Source organism: Coffea arabica, chromosome 2e, assembly GCF_036785885.1.
Source record: "Coffea arabica cultivar ET-39 chromosome 2e, Coffea Arabica ET-39 HiFi, whole genome shotgun sequence".
In the NCBI taxonomy this organism is placed as follows: domain Eukaryota; kingdom Viridiplantae; phylum Streptophyta; class Magnoliopsida; order Gentianales; family Rubiaceae; genus Coffea; species Coffea arabica.
The window spans coordinates 74358315-74378063 of NC_092313.1; the positions used below are offsets into that span (position 1 = coordinate 74358315).

Here is a 19749-nt window from a genome sequence, read left to right on the forward strand (position 1 = left end):
AACTCTACTCAAATAAAAGTACTTGAGGTCAAGTTTGTTGAGTTCTTAAAATTTGAACTCGAGTTCGAATTTATTTCATCCTATTCGGCTTTGAGTTCAACCAAATCAAACTCATTTGAGCTCAATCAAATTCTCAAACTCAATTTTTTTGATAATTTTATAATTATCTTATCTACAAATGTAATTTTACAAATAAATAATTAAAAATTATATTATAATTACGCTATTCGATGAAACTTGGCAAGTACTCGAGTTGAATTTTTCCTACTCAAACTCAACTCGCCTGAATTATTTTACTAAGTAACTCGAACTTGACTCAAACTTGATCAATACCAAATTTGAGCCGAACCTTTGACCAAGTTACTCGCAAGTAGGGGTGAGCATTCGGTGCATATTCGGTAATTCGGTGCATTGAATTCGGTGAATTCGGTTATTCTACCTGTAAAATTTTAAACCGTTTTCAATTCCGAATTGGGGCATAACCGAATTCATCCGAAACCGATTTCAAATTTGAAAACGGTAATGAATTCGGTTAAACCGAATTCATCTATTTAAAAAATAAAAAATAAAAAACCTGTTATCAGCTTAAGTTTGCAACGCTGCTTCCGTACAATTTACAGGCTATGAGGCTAATTGCAAACTAATTCTAATTGCAAACTTACAGGCTACAAGCCTACAACACCAATTCAAAGGAAATCAACATCCAAATTATTACACACACATTACAAATGCCAAAATCCATCAAATACAAATCTGGAGTACCAAGTACCAACTGCCAATAGACAATACAACGACAAGTTATTCAAAGTAACACTAACAGACATTTTTCAAGTTCACATTTCACAAGTCACAATGAACTGAATGCAGAAACCAGAAATCAGAAATCAAAATCTGAAAACTGACTGCAACATAATTTAGTTCCAGACTTCTATTATCTTTAAAGAGTGATTGAAGTTTCAGCACCTCCATTAGTCAAGCCTGCAACAAAACATAAAAATGAAATATAGTAGTTACTTTAAAACAATAGAGAAATGAAATTTTACAATAATCAGCATATACAATAGATAAGAAATATGTTACCAGATTCTAAAGCTTCAAGATCCTCCAATTCTTCTTCCACATTCAATTTAGAATCCTCAATGATTTATAAATTATTACTAATTTGATCCCCAAATTTATTCATAATTGAACACATTACTTATGTTCTAATCATTTTGTGGTTTAATTGGCATTTATTTGATCACTTATACCTACAATCCTTAGTCTATGATTTAAGAAACACATAAAAAGTGATTAACTTAAACTAGAATAAACCTTAGACTATACAATGATTGGTGATAATTTATGAATTTATAATTTACAATGACTAATAATAAGCAATATTAGTTAGTAGTTACAATGAATTTATAATTTACACTGATTAATAATAAGTACTATTAGTTACAAACTTACAAATTACAATGACTAGTGATAACTTATATTAGTTACAAACTTATAATTTATTTCAAATCAAAATAAAAACTTATTTACTTACACATGTTATTGTGAAAGTCAATACACTAGTACATTGATTTGCAATTCATATGCATTCACTTACACTGCTAACTACTTAGCTGTCTTATCTATACTTAAAGTCTTAAGAATTAAGATTAGTGAATAGATAATATGAATTTTTAAGTTAAGAATAGATCAGTGCACTAATACTTGCAAGTTAGAGATTACGCATTCAAATATTCAATAATTCAAACATGAATGATGTATCAAATTACCAATATCTAAATTTAATTACTAATTATGTTTATTGTTTAATATTTAGTATTATGCAATATGCATATATGACATATGTGTTAATTATTATCTAATTCTAGTCATGTTACTCATGTATAAAATAATAAGTATTATAGTTATCTTATATTGTTATGTATTACTATATATTTGTATTATTATAGTCATATAACAATTAACAAATACTAAAATAATATATTGTACATTATTATATATTATTATTATTATAAGTACATGATATGATGATAAATTGATAATACCATATACTAATTATTATTAATAGCATTTACCTATATAATATAATAAAGTATTAGTAGTATATACTAATACTAAATAGCATTTATCTATATATTATATAATTTTATATGCCAATTTGGTAATTCGAATGCGGTAATGCGGTACCCGATTTCAATTACCGAATTGGAATGCGAAATCGGTTATTACCTAATTCATAATCTCATTACCTATTTCATACCATATTAGAATTCGGTGAATTACCGAATTGAATTTGAAATCGGTTATGAATTCGGTAAGAACCGAATATGCTCACCCCTACTCGCAAGTCTCGGTCGAGTAGTTTGGTTAATTTACACTCTTATAATCCAAAGTAAGCGTCAAAACCAGGTTTTAACAACATATAGATCTGAAGATCTCTGGCCGTAAACTGAAGCAAGTAGAAAAACCAGAAGAAAAATAACTTCAATTCCAGGCATAGACAACGGGGTATGTTTTCTCCACAGCTGAAATAATAAATAACTTCCCAAACCTGACAAATTCGTGATACAACATGAAATGTTAAATGAGGAGAAGAACGAAGCGAAGCATTCAACAAGTAGTCATCGGACGAGCAACAAAAATTATTCCGAGATGCTTAATCAAAATTGATGTCCATGGAAAATCTACAATTCTGTTTGGCTAAGCTACAACACATTCAATATATGAAAAGTATTTCTGCCTGAAGGGTACAAATAACTTATATGAATAAAGTTTATGCATCAATTTAATAAAGATAATGACAATCAAAAAAAGTTTATGCATCTGAACGGTCTGAAAAATCCAACAAAAGCACAGAATGCTTTTGTGACTGACGATATTGGCCCATAAATGCACCCTTTTCTGATTCTTTTTCTTTTCAATCAAACCTTCTGTTTCCCTTTTCTGATTTTTTCTAATTGCGCTTCAGCATCTTTCAACTGTTCTCTCAGTGCTGATATCCTCTCCTGTAACTCTTCCACAGTTCCTCGAACAAGGGAAGGTTGATATGGTGATAGAAAATGGCGTGAAAATGATTCCAGTGCTTCAACCCCACAAACCTATAAAACCTCATTGCTTGTTCAGTCAGACCACACAAGATAATCAAATATAATTTCAGGTAAGAAATATGACTGCAAAAAAGTGTGCATCAGGCTTTGATCTTCTCAATTACAAGTTGATCAGAACATCTAGGATCACAGACTTCTCAATTTTGCCATTTTAGATAATGACAATTCTTGTCAAATGAATTGATGAGAAAAGTCATGACACTTCAACAATCGAGGAAGAAGAATAGAAAAAGAGAATCTTTATACCTCTTGTGGCAGCAAGGGCAACTTGCTAATGTGAAAATCATCGTATAGCAGGTAGAATTGATCCAAATACTTTTGTTGCATCCGCATCCTAGCCCTTAGTAACTTGGATTCCACAGCTAAATCATAAACACAGACACGTAAGTGGAATGCCATTGTTTTCAAAGTAAACATGTTATTCAGTCAAGAAAACTACACATTTGAAAAATGGAAAAGTACCTTCTTCATCAAACAGTACTTGATTAATAATAATATTGTGTGTATCTATCTCAAATTTGGTGAGTTCCTGAACGAGTCTTTCAGTTTCATACAGAGAGAGAAATTCGGGGATGCAAACACAAACAAATGTAGTTAAGTCCTGCGACAATAAAATAGACATTAGTGGAATGATTAATTAAGTGGAACAGTTGCACAAACTTGCAGCCAAAACAAGGTAGCATGCATGAGCAACAGTGTGTTGTCATCCAGTTGCCTCAAGCCAGTTCACTCAAGATGGAGAGAGGAAGTAGCAAAAGCAATAGTAATCAAGCATTAGTCTAATATGGTCTCAAGTGCTTTTCAATACTATTTCATTTTTTCTGCCCAAAAATTGACTCCAACATGTGAAGCAGCTCAATCATGATGACTATTATTGCAGAAGGAATTTGCTATTTACAAGCCATCGGTAACAGAAAAGCTTCTCAAGAGTAAGATCTTACTGGATCTTTAAACTGCTTATTCACTTGTTCAATCACATCTTTCATGCCTTCCAACTTTCCAAGAATTGCATCCTCGCCGAATTCATCATCAGCACCAAAGAGACGTGACATCTGCCAGAAATAGTTTCTAATATGAATAAATTACATTATGAGTGAAATAAACCACACATGAAAGACACACCAAAAATGCAAGAGAAAAGTGAAAAAAAGTCCATAAGCAGTTACCATCTACATCAAGCCGAAGCAGTAGACTTTCATTATACAGGCCTAAAACAGAAGTTTCTGAACCTTATCCTTTAATAGTAGGAAGGGACTTTGTTCTTCTAAATCGAAGGCATACGACAAATACTCACCCTTTAACACCTCACCCCACGGCTTCTAGTATGTAATGTATGCTAGCACAAGAGAGGGAGCCTATTTAGTACCACGTGGTTTCTTGGTCAGTCAGATGCTTCAACCAATAAATGGTACTTTTTTCTCTTAGTTTCTCATACCTGATTCGGCGATACAACTAGCTTTTTGCACATTACGGTGGGTTCAATAATGGACATATGTTAGGGAATGCTCATGTCCTCGCATCATCTATTTGCCTTATAGCCCATGTCTATAACTACTTGAATACTTATTGTCAGCAACATATCGACTATGTTCACTCAATACCCATGCCTATTGGTAGGCTATTTAGAGGCTATGCCATCCTACAAGATGTTAAATCACAAGATTAAACATTAGGGCTAGCTTCTACTCTCATCTCTCCTTCCTCCCTCTCCTCCTGCAAATCACCCTGTTCATGCTTTCACCTTCTGGCTTTCATGCAACATCAACCTTCAACAGAACTACCTAAAACGGAGTGTTGCATGTAGTGAAACAAAAAAAAGATATTAACCAACATGCTCGCTGCTTAGCTATTTGAACATGTGGCTTGCTTGTTTAGTCTCAACTTAAAATGGAAAAAGCTAGAAGAGATAAATAATTGAGACAGCAGTAAACTTGGTTGCAAAATCATTGAGATAAGTCATAGTAATATAATTAACTAAATAGAAATCCAAAATTTACACCAATACACATAAAGCAATAACTATGATCTAGTCAGCAACACATCAAGATACCCCAATCTAATGAAGAAAGCAGTAAGAGAAAGTTCAGTTGACTTAAGCCTGCAGACAAACCACAAACACACCTGGCTTATCAAACCACCAAATTTACTTTTTAAGCTCATCATCTTGGCCAGACCCTTCTCTAATGTCGATGGAAATTGTAACAGACGAAGTGTATGTCCAGTTGGAGCTGTATCAAATACTATAACGGAATAATCCATTGTTTGCACTAATCTGAAGAAGAAAATGTGCAAGATGTGTTAAGAATTGACATGAAATGGACGACAATTCATAAAACAATATCATCACTCACGTCATACAACAATTTGTAAAACAATATCATCAGTCACATCAAAGGAAACATATCAATCAAGTTTACTGAGTAATTTAATTCTCAAAACTGGATATGTCCACCAATCTATTTTCAACAGTGAAAGGAAGAAATAATGGCAAACTTATTCACATGTAACAAATATTTTAATGCCCCAAATAATCGTGACTAATAACCTAAAACAAAAAAGAACATCAGCAAATACAGTCATACTAAAAGCCAGTGACACATGCTGCTTAACATATTTTGAAAAACTGAAGAGAGCACCAGTTGCTCAGACATGCTGCTTAGCATGTCTTTTGCTTAGATATGGCATTTCGTAATTCAGATATCTATAATCATTGTCCTTGATTGTTTCTCTTTTCAATAGAAGAACCTGCCTCCAACACTCATGAAAAGTCCAGGTATCCAGTTTTTATCTCAACATCCATGCCGCGCCAAAAAAAGTTGGTTGGTAGGGAATAGGCTCTAGATAATAAGAATTGACAAACCCAGCAGCCAGCTCAGAAGATTTTCCATAGCTCAAAAGAACTCATAGCAGTTAAGTGGTACATTGATCTTGCATCATTTGTTGTATCCCAAAATCAACTCTAGTAAAGATACAAGTCAACAACTTTGAAAACTAAAACACTCATTCTCTCTCAGAGACAGTTCTATACAATCTTTGATGTGTAGTCAGTGCACGTGAACTTTTCATTACAAACCCAAAAACAATTGAACAGTAGCCACTAGAGGATATATGCAGCATAACAAACTTACAAGGAGATTAATATGGCTTTCAGCACATTGAACCAGTATTCCCTTTTCCCCACCACTCACAGCATAGAAGTGCTGAAAAGGAACCTTTTTTTTGGGGTTTTTAGGCTCAGGGAACATAGTGTTCACATCTTCTTTCTTATACCTCTACCAATTAATTATGTAGCATCACAAACTCAAAATGAATAAAGTGTAGATCCAACATCTTTAGAACTTAAATACAAATTAGCTTCTGATTAGATTAAAATGCAAGAGAGATAGCAGCAGTAAATGTTTGAAGAATGTAGAAGCCCATGACATTAGCAGCAATGTTAAAAAGACATACTTAAGCATTTCTGCAAAACTCATGGCCTCATCTATTCCAGGAATTGCATTCGCTAGATCAGACAAAAAACCGTCCATCCCATCTGAACTAGCTGTTTCTTCGTTCTCCACTGTTGGATCAACTTCCTACACGCCAAAACCTCAAATTTAATTCTGAACAAAAATGGTTCAATAGAACCTCACATTATTTACGTCAATTACCAATTAAACCTGAACCCCATCATTCTACAAAAAACGATTTTGTCCTTAGTGTGCATTCAATTACAGCATAGAAAACCTAACTGAACAAGAAAAGGGCAATCAATAAAAACTCACTAAATAGGATTCGAAATTTTTCATCTGGAATCTACATAATAAGGAAACAAAAAAAAAAACACAAATTGAAAAAGTTCAAGAACTCAAAGCCAAAAGTCTGATTGAATAATTGAAATACCATGGCATACAAATTGGAGAAGCCATTGACAAGGATAGGATTCTTGGTGAATTTTTGTTGGAAGGCATCGCTGAGATTGTGGGCAGGGTCGGTAGATATGATAAGCACAGAAGATCGGACTCTGGAAAGAAGAATTGACAATATAGAGCTGCAAGTTGTCTTTCCAACTCCACCTTTCCCTCCCACAAAAACCCACTTGAGACTTTCCTGGTCTAGGATGTTCTGTACCGTTCCCTCCGGTAGTTCTTGATTTGAATCCATCTATCACTATTTACCGACAATTCAAAGCTTATTCAATCAATTATGCCTCCCCTTCTTATTCTCCCATCAAGTTCTTATTTTTCTTGAGATTTATGGTAAACCCAGAAAAATTTTACTACCAACAAAAAGTTTTGTTGATTTGGGTAGAAGAAGAGCACAAGCGTTTATTAGGAGCGTTTTCGCGTTGCAAACCACTTTGCCCACGACTTCAGACAACGACAGAGGCCTCAATATCAGACAAAGAACTGTGCCAGATGGTTCACGGCACCGATCAAATCGTTATGAAATTTGAGGGTCCCGATTCTTTCTGCACTCAACACCTTAACAGTGGTAGAATTACTAAATCAAGTTACTTTCTATACTATAGATTAATGTTATTTTTTTGAAGTCTTTTTTTTTTAAAAAAAAAAAAATGAACGGTAACGATTTAATATATATATATATATATGCGTTGATAAGGTAATTGAAAAGTATACATGAAAAATAAAAAAAAAATTTGTTAGAAAATTATGTTCCAAACAACCAAAAACGGATTGCAATTTTCTTACAATTTCTTTTTTGTTAATTGTTGGTGTATATACTTTTGCACTTCTTAGAAACATGGTAAATATACTCTATGATTTTCCTTTGTTGCAATTGTATTTTTTTCTTTGCGTTGAGTAATATTACTGCTCCATGCTCATTTTCTTCTAAAATTTTCTGTCTACAACTACTATTTAACAAAGATCTGGCATTAAGTAAAGTTTGTCTTAATGAATGGGAACATTAATTTGGTGAAGCTCCGACATTATCATACCTTTCTCTATTTTTTTCAATTTTTTTTTTTTTTGATATGAAGTTGTTTCTTACTTTACATGCCTGGAACATAATTTCCAACGATGTTCTGCAGCAAGGGAGAAGCCCACAAGGGGCTTAGAAGCTATATTACATTGACCTGCAGTAATAATTGTTCATTTACAAGTTTGGTTATAGGTGCATATATTGTTATCCTCTATATACGTATATGCTGATTGATGATCAGTACAGAGAGTTGTAAGTAAAGCAGGTGCCTATGATTGAGCAAATGCAAATTGCAAGGGAAGGAAGTAGGGTGATATTCAATAGCCTACTCATTCCCCAGTAACCCGCCAGGGTTATTGTACCATCTGCGATTACTCGCGCTAGAGTCCCAGCTTCTGTTGATAGAAGTCCACCATTATAGGTCCCTTTTGAAAGCCGAGATGACATAACTCGAGACAGTAGAGATAGATTAACACCTGCAAGAAAGCTGGACTCATTCAGTAAACTGTCACTTTGATTTTGAGTGAGGTACCGAAATTGTGTCAGGCTGTTTTATGGCCATCAACTATTGGATTTGGCACACATATCAAGTCATGTACATGCCTGCTAATCTTTAATGGCCAATCATCCATACATTAGACCGTCACTAAAGTGATATTATCATCTGACAAATGCAGTGGATTGTTTACAAGACAAACATCTAACAATACCCTGTACAATGAACTTGCCAGCTCATGCACTTAACTGCCTCAGTTCCTAAAATGAGCATAGGAAAACAAAACTGAGAGCATATTTGTGTTATCAAGGATAAGTTTCTGCAGTAAACTTGCAGCGTGCCCTGAATGCCATCTACAGGATGAACAGTAACTTTCCTAAAGGCGCAGACTGATGATTTAGAGATCAGTAGTTTTTTGTCACTAGGTTTCTGGTCAGTTGTTATGTGGATTGGGCATAAATAAGGAGAGTTAGCTGGCTAATGGCACAAGTCCATAAAGTTAAACAATATCGTAACATTAAGATTTAAGGTTGGCACTCACCATGCATAGGAGTGCTGAATAAAAAGCATATTACCTTCAAGAACTTCAGCTGATACAAATGTGACAAGGGCTGAGCAGACATATTGAGGAATAGAGTAAGGATTCGTCACATTGAAGCTAAATAATATCCCCAAGCATACCATAACTTCTGATGCGAGTAAAACTTGCCTGTAGTTCCAATCATCAAGTTAATCAAAATACTACATTTACGGAAATGGAAATGTATAGCTAATGGTATCGTTCATGCATGATCAGTTACCAAATACATGGTAGTATAGCCAATGCAAGTGAGAGTAGCATCTAGTTGTCAAAATCTAGGTGGACAAATATATGAACTCTGTTGGTTTCATAACTACCCTTCCATATTACTTCCAACTAAACTGACAATAATGGAGCTAAGTATGTTTAAAGTGAAAAAATTAACTACCCATCATTAACTCTTCAAGAATAATGGCTAGGTCCATGGTATCATATATTCAAGGAATGTCATTTGCAGAGTCATTTCCTCTTGTTGCATTTGTCTCTCATTGCACAAGTCCTCCAAATTGTGTCAGTTACTTTCTGCTCTCTAACATTTACGGCAGGCATTGTGCGTGTTTATTTTCTATCAATTGATCAAGTCAATATTTGCAGAGTTTTTCTTCTCACCAAAAGCTTGAAGACTAGTGATCTGAGAGCTTTCAAATGTTCAAGGTCAATCATGGTGTTCTTCTGATTTTTGTTGCAACATCATTCATTAGATGACTATTGCCGAATGGTAAAATTTGCTATAAAGCTTAATGAGACACTTTAGATTCTCCATCCAGGAAGGAAGAAATGTTTATACGCGTAACAATACTCTATTATCTAAATGTCTGCTAGAGAAAAAAATGACAAACTAGCTGCAAGTTATGTGAACACCAGGCCAATATGTGCTGGTAAACATTTGTAAGTTTTGAAACAATCTATTAGACCTTGACCACCATGTGTGAATACACTGGAAAGATATTTCCGGGCCAGACATCAAAACTTCATGGCGTCCGCTCTACAAACTTAATTTTACAGAACTATGATCTCTTCAAAGGATCTTCGTGCTAGTTTCTCAGATGTAAACGGTGATAGAAGTCATGATGCTAGATTCGAAGTTTAAGAGTTAAGAAAATGATTTTTCAAACATCTACTAGCCAAACGCAGGGATCAGTTTCAAGGTTGAAAACCCTAATGAGAAGAGTCCCTCTGCCTATGTATTGAAATGACAATTTGATAATGTTATTTCCCTTAGCTTTCCTTTTCCAGTTCTCCATGTTCCTTCTTCATATATGTACATGCAAAAACGTTGTGTTTTTCTTTTCTTTTTTCTCCTTATGTGTTAGTTCTCGCTCCTCTGTCTTTCTTTTTCCATACCAACCAACAAGAACCTTTTGTCCTCCTTTTGCCTTTTGTCTCTCATTTCTCTGTCTCTAAGTTTTTGTTTGCCCAAGTTTGTGTGCTTTAATTTGCAAATGAACATAAAACAATAAAGATTTGCAGATTTGAGATATACCATTTTCTTTTTTTTTATAAGAAATAGTGTGCTTACCTTTCTTCCAATATATTGCTGAGATAGCTTCCAACGAATATGTTCACCGGAAGAACTGTTAATCCAAGACATGCCAGGAAAATTGCCACCTTGCTTGAAGACCATATGAAGTAGTATGTTGTGACGACGCTTGATTCAGCCAGTAAAATTTCCATCGCATACTTGAGCATGAAGTATATAAATAGTTGAACCTGCAGAGTTGGCAAAGACTATATCAAGCAGTATTCTAGCTATGGAAATCATACTCAAAAGGGTACAATCATGTTCGCAATATCGGCCGAGTCGTAACTAGAACGGAGGAGACCGGTACGATACCAATCTCCGAATCGCAGATATTACCATATCGGTGACGACTCGCTCTAACTCGGCTGATATTGGCCGATTCGAATCCGTGATGCATGGTATCGGCCGATATATCCAAATCCATTCGGAGTCGACTCGGATATTTTTTTAAATTGTGCCTTTTTCGGTATTTTCTAATTTTAGTAATTTTTTCAAAATTTTTGGAAACTTTCATGTGCTATAATGTGCATATCATCTGATATTCAACCGATATGCCGCGACAGATGTGGAACAACCGAGATCGCGACGTGACTGCGACCCGCGATGGCAAACCATGGGCACAATATGAAGATGTTACCGGCCTAACTTGAGGGAAACACTTAGCACGGGGTATGAATAAGACTAGAATATTTTAAACTCTTATTTTCATAGTGTAAGCTTAAGACGTCACATGATTCCCAAAAACCACATAGCTAACAATTATTTCCTGAAAGCTGAGAATGTAGTGAAAGCATGGTATGCTATTGACCAGACATGAGTCCGACATAAAAGGGAAACAGGCAAACCTTTACAGATGGAGTTAGCAACTTGTATGCAGACATCAGGGAAGTGACGGGTTTGCGACTTTCTTCAGCAGCTTCCTCTGAAACATCAAATTCACGGTCTTCATCTTCTTGCGTTTCTTCCAAGCTTAAAATCAATGGCTGAGCAACACTGTTCTCTATGAATATATTCTCTGTAGACAAACCAATGAAACCATAATGCCTTTGGTTCCTATACAGCTAGTGTTCATATTCCATTATGAGAACAATAAAAAGTGTAACTGTTGTTTGTGGAAGGAAAGATAATGGAAGCAGAATGGAGTTAAAACTGTACAAGTACAACCACAATAAAGATTCATCAAGTCATGTTACATACCACTTCGCATCGTCTGTTGTGCAGTACTCTTATTCTCCTTATTTTCATTTGAGGGCTCTTGAAAGAATATCCATAACCAAAACAGATACAGAAGCCATGCAAATGCCATAACCCATCCTGGTAGCGTGACTTCATTGAATGTTAATTTGAACATCTTAAAATTGGTTTGGAGTAAACAAGCAAGGGCAGGTCCACATGCCATTCCAAGTGCACTAGCACAGACGAAGGCAGCAGAAGCCTTCATCCGCAAATTACGAGGGACACAATCACTAATGTAACGCCTGTTAATGGCTCTAGCAGAACCCAACCTGAGACAAAAATATTCACCATTGGAAATTGGTTTCTTTTCTTTACACAATCACTAAAGTAACGCATGTAAACAACTGGTTTCTTTTCTTTCTTTCACTTTTCCTTTTTTGTCTAGTTGATTCAGAAGAACTTTTAATGTTGCCACAAGAAATAACAGCATACTTTTCTTGTAACGTGAAATTGAAAAAAATAGGTCAATTTTAATGGGTAAAGTAATTTCCAACTTAATCAAGGATGCACAGGTCTCTATTTGGGTATTATCTTAGAAAAGTAAGGTTGGCATAGGTATATCTATAATTATTACTAGGTGGCCACAAGTTCAATGTATCAGAAGACCATTTTTGAGGGAAAAGCATGCCCAATGAAAGTAAATTGCTGAAGTAGGGAAATCATGCTATCACATTGTCACATGCCTATCTAAAAAAGGGTATAATCAAAGTACGTGTTCAATTGACTATCAGTGTGCAAGTGTAAGAGAAGAATCCTACAAGAACAAAGAAGTATATATACTTACCCACAAAACAATCTCCCAACTAGAAGTACATATATAGAGTTTAGATCAAAAGCCAGGGCGTATAAGGTGTTTCCAATCAGAAGAACAATGGTGCTGAATAGGAGAGGCTTCACGTATGATTTATTTGACCATGCGCTGAAATATACTGAGGAGAACACCTGTGCAACAGCCATGGATCCAATTATAACCCCACAAACTGTTGCTGCAGCTCCAAGGTTCATAGAGTAGTTGTCTGCCGTTGGGACAATTATGTAGGTATTCACCATATATAAAAATGTGTTAGCCAAGTTCAAAAGAAGAGATAGAAAGTGATATCTATCATCAGCCACATGATCCTCTGAAGAACTTGATAATTCATCTGGAATGATAAATGCATGCTTTCCCAAGTAATGAAGAAAATCTGTTGAATCCATTAGCCGGTCTACTGCTGCTTTAATAGATTTAATGACAGGGTCCTGCAAATGATGGCAAGGAAAATATCTAAATACATAGGAAAGAAAATGAAAACACGGTACATTATGATATCATTTCAAAACATCTACAACCCTAGATAAGTGGTAGCTAGAATACAACAATGGCAACAAGATTGGAATGTTTTCTCAAAGTATATCCTTTTTACGCTTCATAGCTAGAAAACTGCCACAGGAGAACAAAAAGCTAGAAAATCTTCCAAAATAGACATAAAAAATGGTAAGCAATATAATCACTAAATCAGTAGCAAAATTTTGAAGAAAAAGTTAACTATATACCTTTCAAGTAAAAAGGGCACAGTTTTGCCACCCCTCTATTTGCTATCATTCATTGTTCTAGTTAAATGAATTTGAATGGAGATGCACATTAGCTATAATTTTTTTGTAGATTTGGACCATAGAAACAGATATTCCAGAAGTGGCTTGGATTCTTTTCCTATTTTTTTCCCCTTAGATGTAATCTATTAGTAATTGGAATAGGAAAGCTGTATCCTAATGTGCATGATGCTTAAGGTTTTGGTAGATAAATCTTTTTGTGCAATCAGATTTCTGTAGACAAAATCCATGTTCAAGTTATGCATACAATTCAGAAAGATAGTTATTTTCATTGCATTAGCTCTTTAAAAACCATTTCGCAAAAGAAAAACTATTTTTCTGGGACGTTGGTTGTACAATGAATGAATGGCAAAGGTATCTGATTAACTGAACAGATTTGTGTTGAACAAATGAACAAGGAAATACCAGAGGGAGCAGACCAGGCTGATCATAAATCGAAATATAGCAACCATGAAGATCTTGGAGATCAGCAATATTGCGGGATATGGTGCCAACCACTGCTGAAATGCCCTGCATGAATTGTGTTTCCTAGGTGGTTATGATGATGTTCATAATAAATAGACTGCTATACCTAATTTCTGCAACATAGAATCATTCTATTATACCCTCAAACAAATATCACATCGACAGAACAATAAAGGTTGACGACTAGATTTTTGAGAAAGCCTTGGCAAGCAGGAAAGACAAGACAACAAGAGTTGTATTTACCACATGCTTGAAGACTTGTCTCAGTTGAGAATAAGGATGATTTGCCCGGGTTTTAACATAATAATTAGTGAACTGATATCCAAACCGCTTGTCAAACTTCTTCAAAATCTTGCGCAGGGCAATGGCATTCATTTCAACAAAAAACAGAAGTCTTAGGAGATCATTTGCTACATTTCTGTAAGCTTCCAATAGTTCAGATGCTTTTATTCCATCTGCTTCTTGTATAAGACTATCATGCTGCTCCCCAAGACCGGATAATCTTCTTGCAAGTTCACCTTGTTGTTCCATTAAAAAGAGGACAATCTTTTCAATCTGAAATTTATAGAAGAGATAAAACAGTAACTCAATTAACACCAATCGAATAATGTTGATTTGCTAGCATAATCGTCACTGATTTGGGAGATTTTTTCTTAAAAAACAGTCATGCTATTAACATCAATCGCCTAGTTAAGCAACTTGGCAAGTTCCATTGGACACGCTTCGTACCTGCTTATCCAGAATCCTGGAAAAGTCCTTCATAACATTCTCTGGATTTTCAGCTGAAACCTCAATTTGCTCAACATATCGCTTCACCTTCCTTTTCAACAACTTGTAGTCAACGTAGTATCTAAACAAACATTATATCAAACACATAGTGGCTTCATTATCAGATAGCAATATGACTTGCAACAGTATGCTACTAATCTGAATACATGCTGAGCATGTCTTTATGACGTAAAACACCACTTCTGATAAAAAGTAAAGGTACACAAAACTGCTGACAATTTATTGGTCTTAGTTAAAAATCTAAATTTGTGGCCGAAACAGCTAGTGATCGTTTATGATACTTGTACTCCGCTAAACATAGAGAAACCATACCATTTATCCATGAAATTTGACTGAGGATGGCATTAACCCTATAATTGATACACTGCATTCTATACATTTCAAAGAGTAGAGGGTAACTAAAATCATAAGACATGCCCCTTTATTCACATCCTGACAGATGTTATAATCAATAGAATCAGAAGTGGGAGCAGATTAGAAGTAGATGCAAATGAACTAACAGCCCAGAATATGCTTAACTAATAATTTATTGCGATATACGTCAAACAAAAATAAATAAAAACATAATTACAGTAACTAGTTCATCTAAACTAACAATGGATCCTTTGATGAAAAAGAATTACTAGAAAGAAAATGAAAGAACTACAATGCTTCCTTTACGTGATGTTTGTAAAGCACAATAAAAACTATTCCAAACACATACCCTTGCCATTCTTGAATTTGTTTCTGTCTGAGCGTTTTCCCGAATGTCACCATCCCTTAAAAAGAGCTTAAATTTTGCGTAAACACCCAAAAACTACTGCAATCAGAAAGAAAGTTATGTGATCAAAAACTGCATTTTTTTTTCATAAACGAACGTACATGCAACACATGCAAAGTCAGTTCAATCAATCAGGCAACCAAGTAGATAGCAAGAACAAGAAAACAATCCACAATTGCCAGGAATCAATTGAAGACCTTACCTGACGTTGAAGTGTCACACGCACACACTTCACACACTAACAAAGGGGCTCGTGCATGAATTTGCACTTCATAAGCCTGAAAAAATTTATGCTTTACATCCATACAAAGCTTAATTGCAAGTGTGTATATATTGAAAAGAAGAGAAAGATAACCAGAAATGAGAAGAATCTAGCACCTAAGTCAGTCTCCTTGCAATCCTGCAACCTTTTTTTTTTTATGTAAGTAGAATTGGAACAGAAGTGTGGAGTCTGTGACATATCGAAAGTATAGCCTCAGAAAAGGTGATATGCTTACATAAACTTACGTAATTTCACGTGATAGTAGTGCCAACGTATAGGACTCTATAGCAATTTTCAAACGACTTTGCTTCTTTTTTTTTAAGTAGTTAATTTTGCTTCAGTGAATTTTTTTTTTTTTTTTTTGTAATTCTTTAAGGTTGTTTGGAGGGTTTTATAATTTTTTAAAATTTTTTAAAGGGTTTTGTAATTATAAAAGAAATTATTAGCAGAAATTCATTTTCTAAATCCTCAATTTGTTTTTATTGCTAATTTTTGTTACTTGAATAATTTATGACTTTGTGATATGAAGCATTGGAAACGGCTAAGCAATGAGGATTCTTGAAATTTTGTACACTAAACCAAAATCCGGAAATCAATCTGATTTCTAAATTTTCAGTCTTTATTTATTTATTGTGCTACCAAATTCAATGCCCCTAATTTCCTACTCTAAAAATGCAGATTGATTTCATAAGATTGTCCAATAGTAAATGATTGTGAAAAGCAGCTCAGACATTTGTTATCTTTTCTCCAATCACGCTTTCCTTTTTGGTCAGGATAAAATTCCAAGAAATCTTTTTGATTGCGATTTTCAAAGTTTCAGCTGGTGAGTTATCGTCCTTAGCACATATGTCTCAATATAAAGTGCCCCTTTTTAATCCACTAAAAGCTGCAAGTGGAATTCCTTTTTGCAAGGTGTAAATACTACATAGAGAGAACATGATTTACAATGGGGTGAACATGATGGCATTTATGAAAGGAAGGAAGAATCATGCTCAATCTTGTCTCTGTATTCATGATGAGGGTGATGTCCGAATAAAGAAAGAATAGTGCATATATAGTAACATATTTAGGAAATCCAATAATTGAAGGAACCCAAACAGTAGCTGAAGTTAGCAATCAAGATAGGCTGGCAAGGAGTCGACATGGTGTAGATTAAGTAAATTTTGCATGGACATGCAGAGCAAGTTAGACTTTGAATTAATCACGCAGTAGCAGTACATGAATGCAAGTATGACCGGTACGTACCTTCAGGAGATGGGAAATTTGAAGGCCAGAGTACGTGAAAACTTCAAGAAGACATCTCCCTGAGCTTCAGAGACAATATGTGGTTGGTGGACATGGAAGATGTTAACTTAGCTAGGTGTGTTTGTGCGAGTTTTGGCGGAATGAATGGGATGGGCAATGGAGCAAGGGCCATATGCTGGAGGGCACTTTCTGAGGCAAGTGATTTATGGGAAACTTGGTCGGTCGTACAAGTATTGGCACTGTCGTACAAAGGAATATTGTACCAGATCGAGTGATGGCAAATAGAACAATAGAAGTCGTTTTCAGTGAGAAATACCATACAAATTATTATTATTGTTATTATTAGTCTTATGTTATATGATGAGGTTGGATAAGAAAGAACTCATTGTAATTCATACAAGAATGGTATAAATGTATAATTTTGATGTAAATGGAGATTTTGTCGACTTGTGTCTGGAATTTACGATTACATCAAGATCGTACGAATTTATATCGAATTTATAAAAATTAGATCGACTTGAGTTGAATGAACTAGAGAGTCCCCGATCCGTGCAATAGAGAGAACTGAAGGATATGATAAAATTAGTAATTATACGACAACATCGTCGTGTAATGTCATTGAAGTTGCTTTAAAACTAAAGTTATCGATACTGCTATTATTTGTGCGGATGACTTCTTTAAAATTGTTCAGCTTTAATTCATTTTCATTAATGCGTAATTAACGTTGAAGTCTTTGTTGTAGCATTGGCTTTTCCCTGTGAAGGGTACTGTCATATCCCAAGACATGATTCGGAGGAGGCATGCTACTGCAAAGTCATTGCGGGTTTGAAGATTTGAGGGTCTTTTTTTGTTAACATGATGCCAATCTATTAGGGGACCATCAATTACATAATTCTCTTTGCACCATCATATAAGGTTAAAATTAGGTATTATGGTTCGGATTCAAATCTCATTATGTTACTAATACTATTATAATATATGGTCTCATAATGTCTTAACCATAATAGATAATTAAGTTCCATCGGTGCTTCGCAGAAGCTTTCACTATCAATAGTTAAAAAATAGTTTCAAATCTCATTTTCACCAAGACTTCTAAGAGAGGATTCTGGATTGTCTTCCACAGCTGTGCTTAGGAAATGCTTATATATTAGCATAAAGCTAACCATTTTAATACTTAGCTTCCTTTATTCTTGACATGTTTGCCTATTAAGCTTCATACTTGATCTTCAAAAATATGTGACAATGAAGGGCACTTGTAGCTATTGTTATGTCTAGGTATCTGATAGGGATAGCCACCACTCAAAGATTCTTTTAGGCACGAGGAAAACACTAGTTTCTTGTTGGCTTGGCCCTTTAATCTGTAGCCCTACAATTTAAAGTCATTTTTTGTGGACCAAGTTATAAGGACGTTATAAGCCCGTTTGGATTACTTTTTTTTTTTTTTTGAAATTTTATTTTAAAAAAAATGTAATGTAACGAGTTGATATACCTGAGATAAAAAGTGATTGAGAAGTGTATTCACGGAAAGTGTGAATATGATAATCCAATCAAGGAAATGTTTCAGATGCATACAAAATTAAATTACAAAGCTGGGATTTATGTCAACTCCAATATGATTAATTTATTAAGCTATAGAAAGTCAGAAAATAGGTGGATTTCAGGATTTGATTAGGTCAAAATTTGAAAGAAATATGAAACCGCATCAATCTTACAAAAATTTCTCCTCTCGATTAATGAGCACCTATATCTATTCTGTGTTGTAGGATGCTAATACACAAAATTTGTCACCTATATTGCCATCACTGTCATATATAGGGCAAATTCCACTTTACGCCCACGTGGTTTAACGTTTTTTTACATAACCCTTCTATGGTTTTAAAAGCTATACATAACCCCCTTATGGTTTGAATTAAAGTGTCAAAGTGACAGGAATGACCATTCGTAACGGAGTCACCTAAAATGTCAAAAATACCCTTATGTTAAGTTGAAAATTATTTATTAACCAAGGGGGGTTATGTGTATATTTTGAAAACCATAAGGGGGTTATATAGTAAAATATAAAAATCATACGGGGTGAATGTGTCATGTACCGTTACGAGTGACTATTTACGTCACTTTGACACTTTAATTCAAACCATGAGAGGGTTATGTATAGTTTTTGAAACCATATGGGGGTTATGTAAAAAACGCTAAACCACAGGGGCGTAAAGTGGAATTTGCTCTCATATATATCTTTAATTTGCTCTCGCGATCCCCTTACTTTTCATCACTTTCTTGATTCTTTTCATCCAAAACAAAAGAAGGGAAAAAAAATAAAGAAGTTAACATTTAGGTCTAATGCCTACAAGGCACAATATTAGATTGCTTAATGAATATTGCTAACTGATTGTTACAATAAAGATAGCAACCACTTTGAACGTGGTTGGCACAAAACTGCAAGATAATTCGACGGCAGATTTACCACAATTGAAAGTAATGGTTTAGTTTTAACTTTGTTCTCTGAGGCTCTGCATCAAGATTCTTGTTCAGTCATATCGATTTTGGCCACCAGTGAAATGTCGCCTTCTCGACCTGTATAATATATATATTTTTACCTCTACATCCTCCGGTAAATAAATGTCCATACAGTACCAAAAAGGGACCGTAAAACTCTCCCAATTGTTACAGATGCCATACGGGAGACATGAGGACTTCAACATGATCGAGAACAATTGCCAGGTGTGGCCCTAAAGCAATTAAACATATTGGCCGTGAAAATAAGGATAATGATGCGT

At 34.8% G+C, this 19749-nt stretch overlaps 2 protein-coding genes and 1 long non-coding RNA gene across 8 annotated transcripts; all 3 read right to left on the reverse strand.

Annotated features, from left to right (window-relative positions):
• Positions 1-685: 685 nt before the first annotated feature.
• On the reverse strand, positions 686-1136 carry LOC113729733 (uncharacterized). Its single transcript, XR_003458193.2, has 2 exons — positions 1081-1136; positions 686-978 (listed from the first exon to the last, which is right to left on the reverse strand). It is a non-coding gene; the product is annotated as an uncharacterized lncRNA (long non-coding RNA).
• Positions 1137-2631: 1495 nt separating this feature from the next.
• On the reverse strand, positions 2632-7460 carry LOC113733099 (ATPase GET3A-like). The gene is made up of 7 exons (XM_027259244.2): positions 6990-7460; positions 6558-6682; positions 5229-5379; positions 4049-4159; positions 3570-3708; positions 3354-3469; positions 2632-3098 (listed from the first exon to the last, which is right to left on the reverse strand). Exons 1-7 carry the CDS (start codon positions 7248-7250, stop codon positions 2922-2924), a joined length of 1080 nt encoding a protein of 359 aa, XP_027115045.1. The 5' UTR covers positions 7251-7460; the 3' UTR covers positions 2632-2921.
• A 681-nt stretch (positions 7461-8141) lies between these two features.
• LOC113733100 (SPX domain-containing membrane protein At4g22990-like) lies at positions 8142-17146 on the reverse strand. Of its 6 annotated transcripts, none has more exons than XM_072081088.1 (13): positions 16976-17146; positions 15847-15919; positions 15671-15746; positions 15412-15504; positions 14649-14769; positions 14163-14474; positions 13860-13964; positions 12649-13103; positions 11826-12133; positions 11474-11643; positions 10626-10816; positions 9102-9235; positions 8142-8506 (listed from the first exon to the last, which is right to left on the reverse strand). In XM_072081088.1, the coding sequence occupies exons 4-13, from the start codon at positions 15462-15464 to the stop codon at positions 8268-8270; spliced, it is 2088 nt and encodes a 695-aa protein (XP_071937189.1). In that variant the 5' UTR covers positions 15465-15504; positions 15671-15746; positions 15847-15919; positions 16976-17146; the 3' UTR covers positions 8142-8267. The 6 variants fall into 6 exon arrangements, with proteins under 6 accessions (XP_071937189.1, XP_071937186.1, XP_027115048.1 ...); XM_072081085.1 differs by having other exon boundaries at positions 15412-15507; XM_027259247.2 differs by lacking the exon at positions 15847-15919.
• Between the last annotated feature and the right edge of the window lie 2603 nt (positions 17147-19749).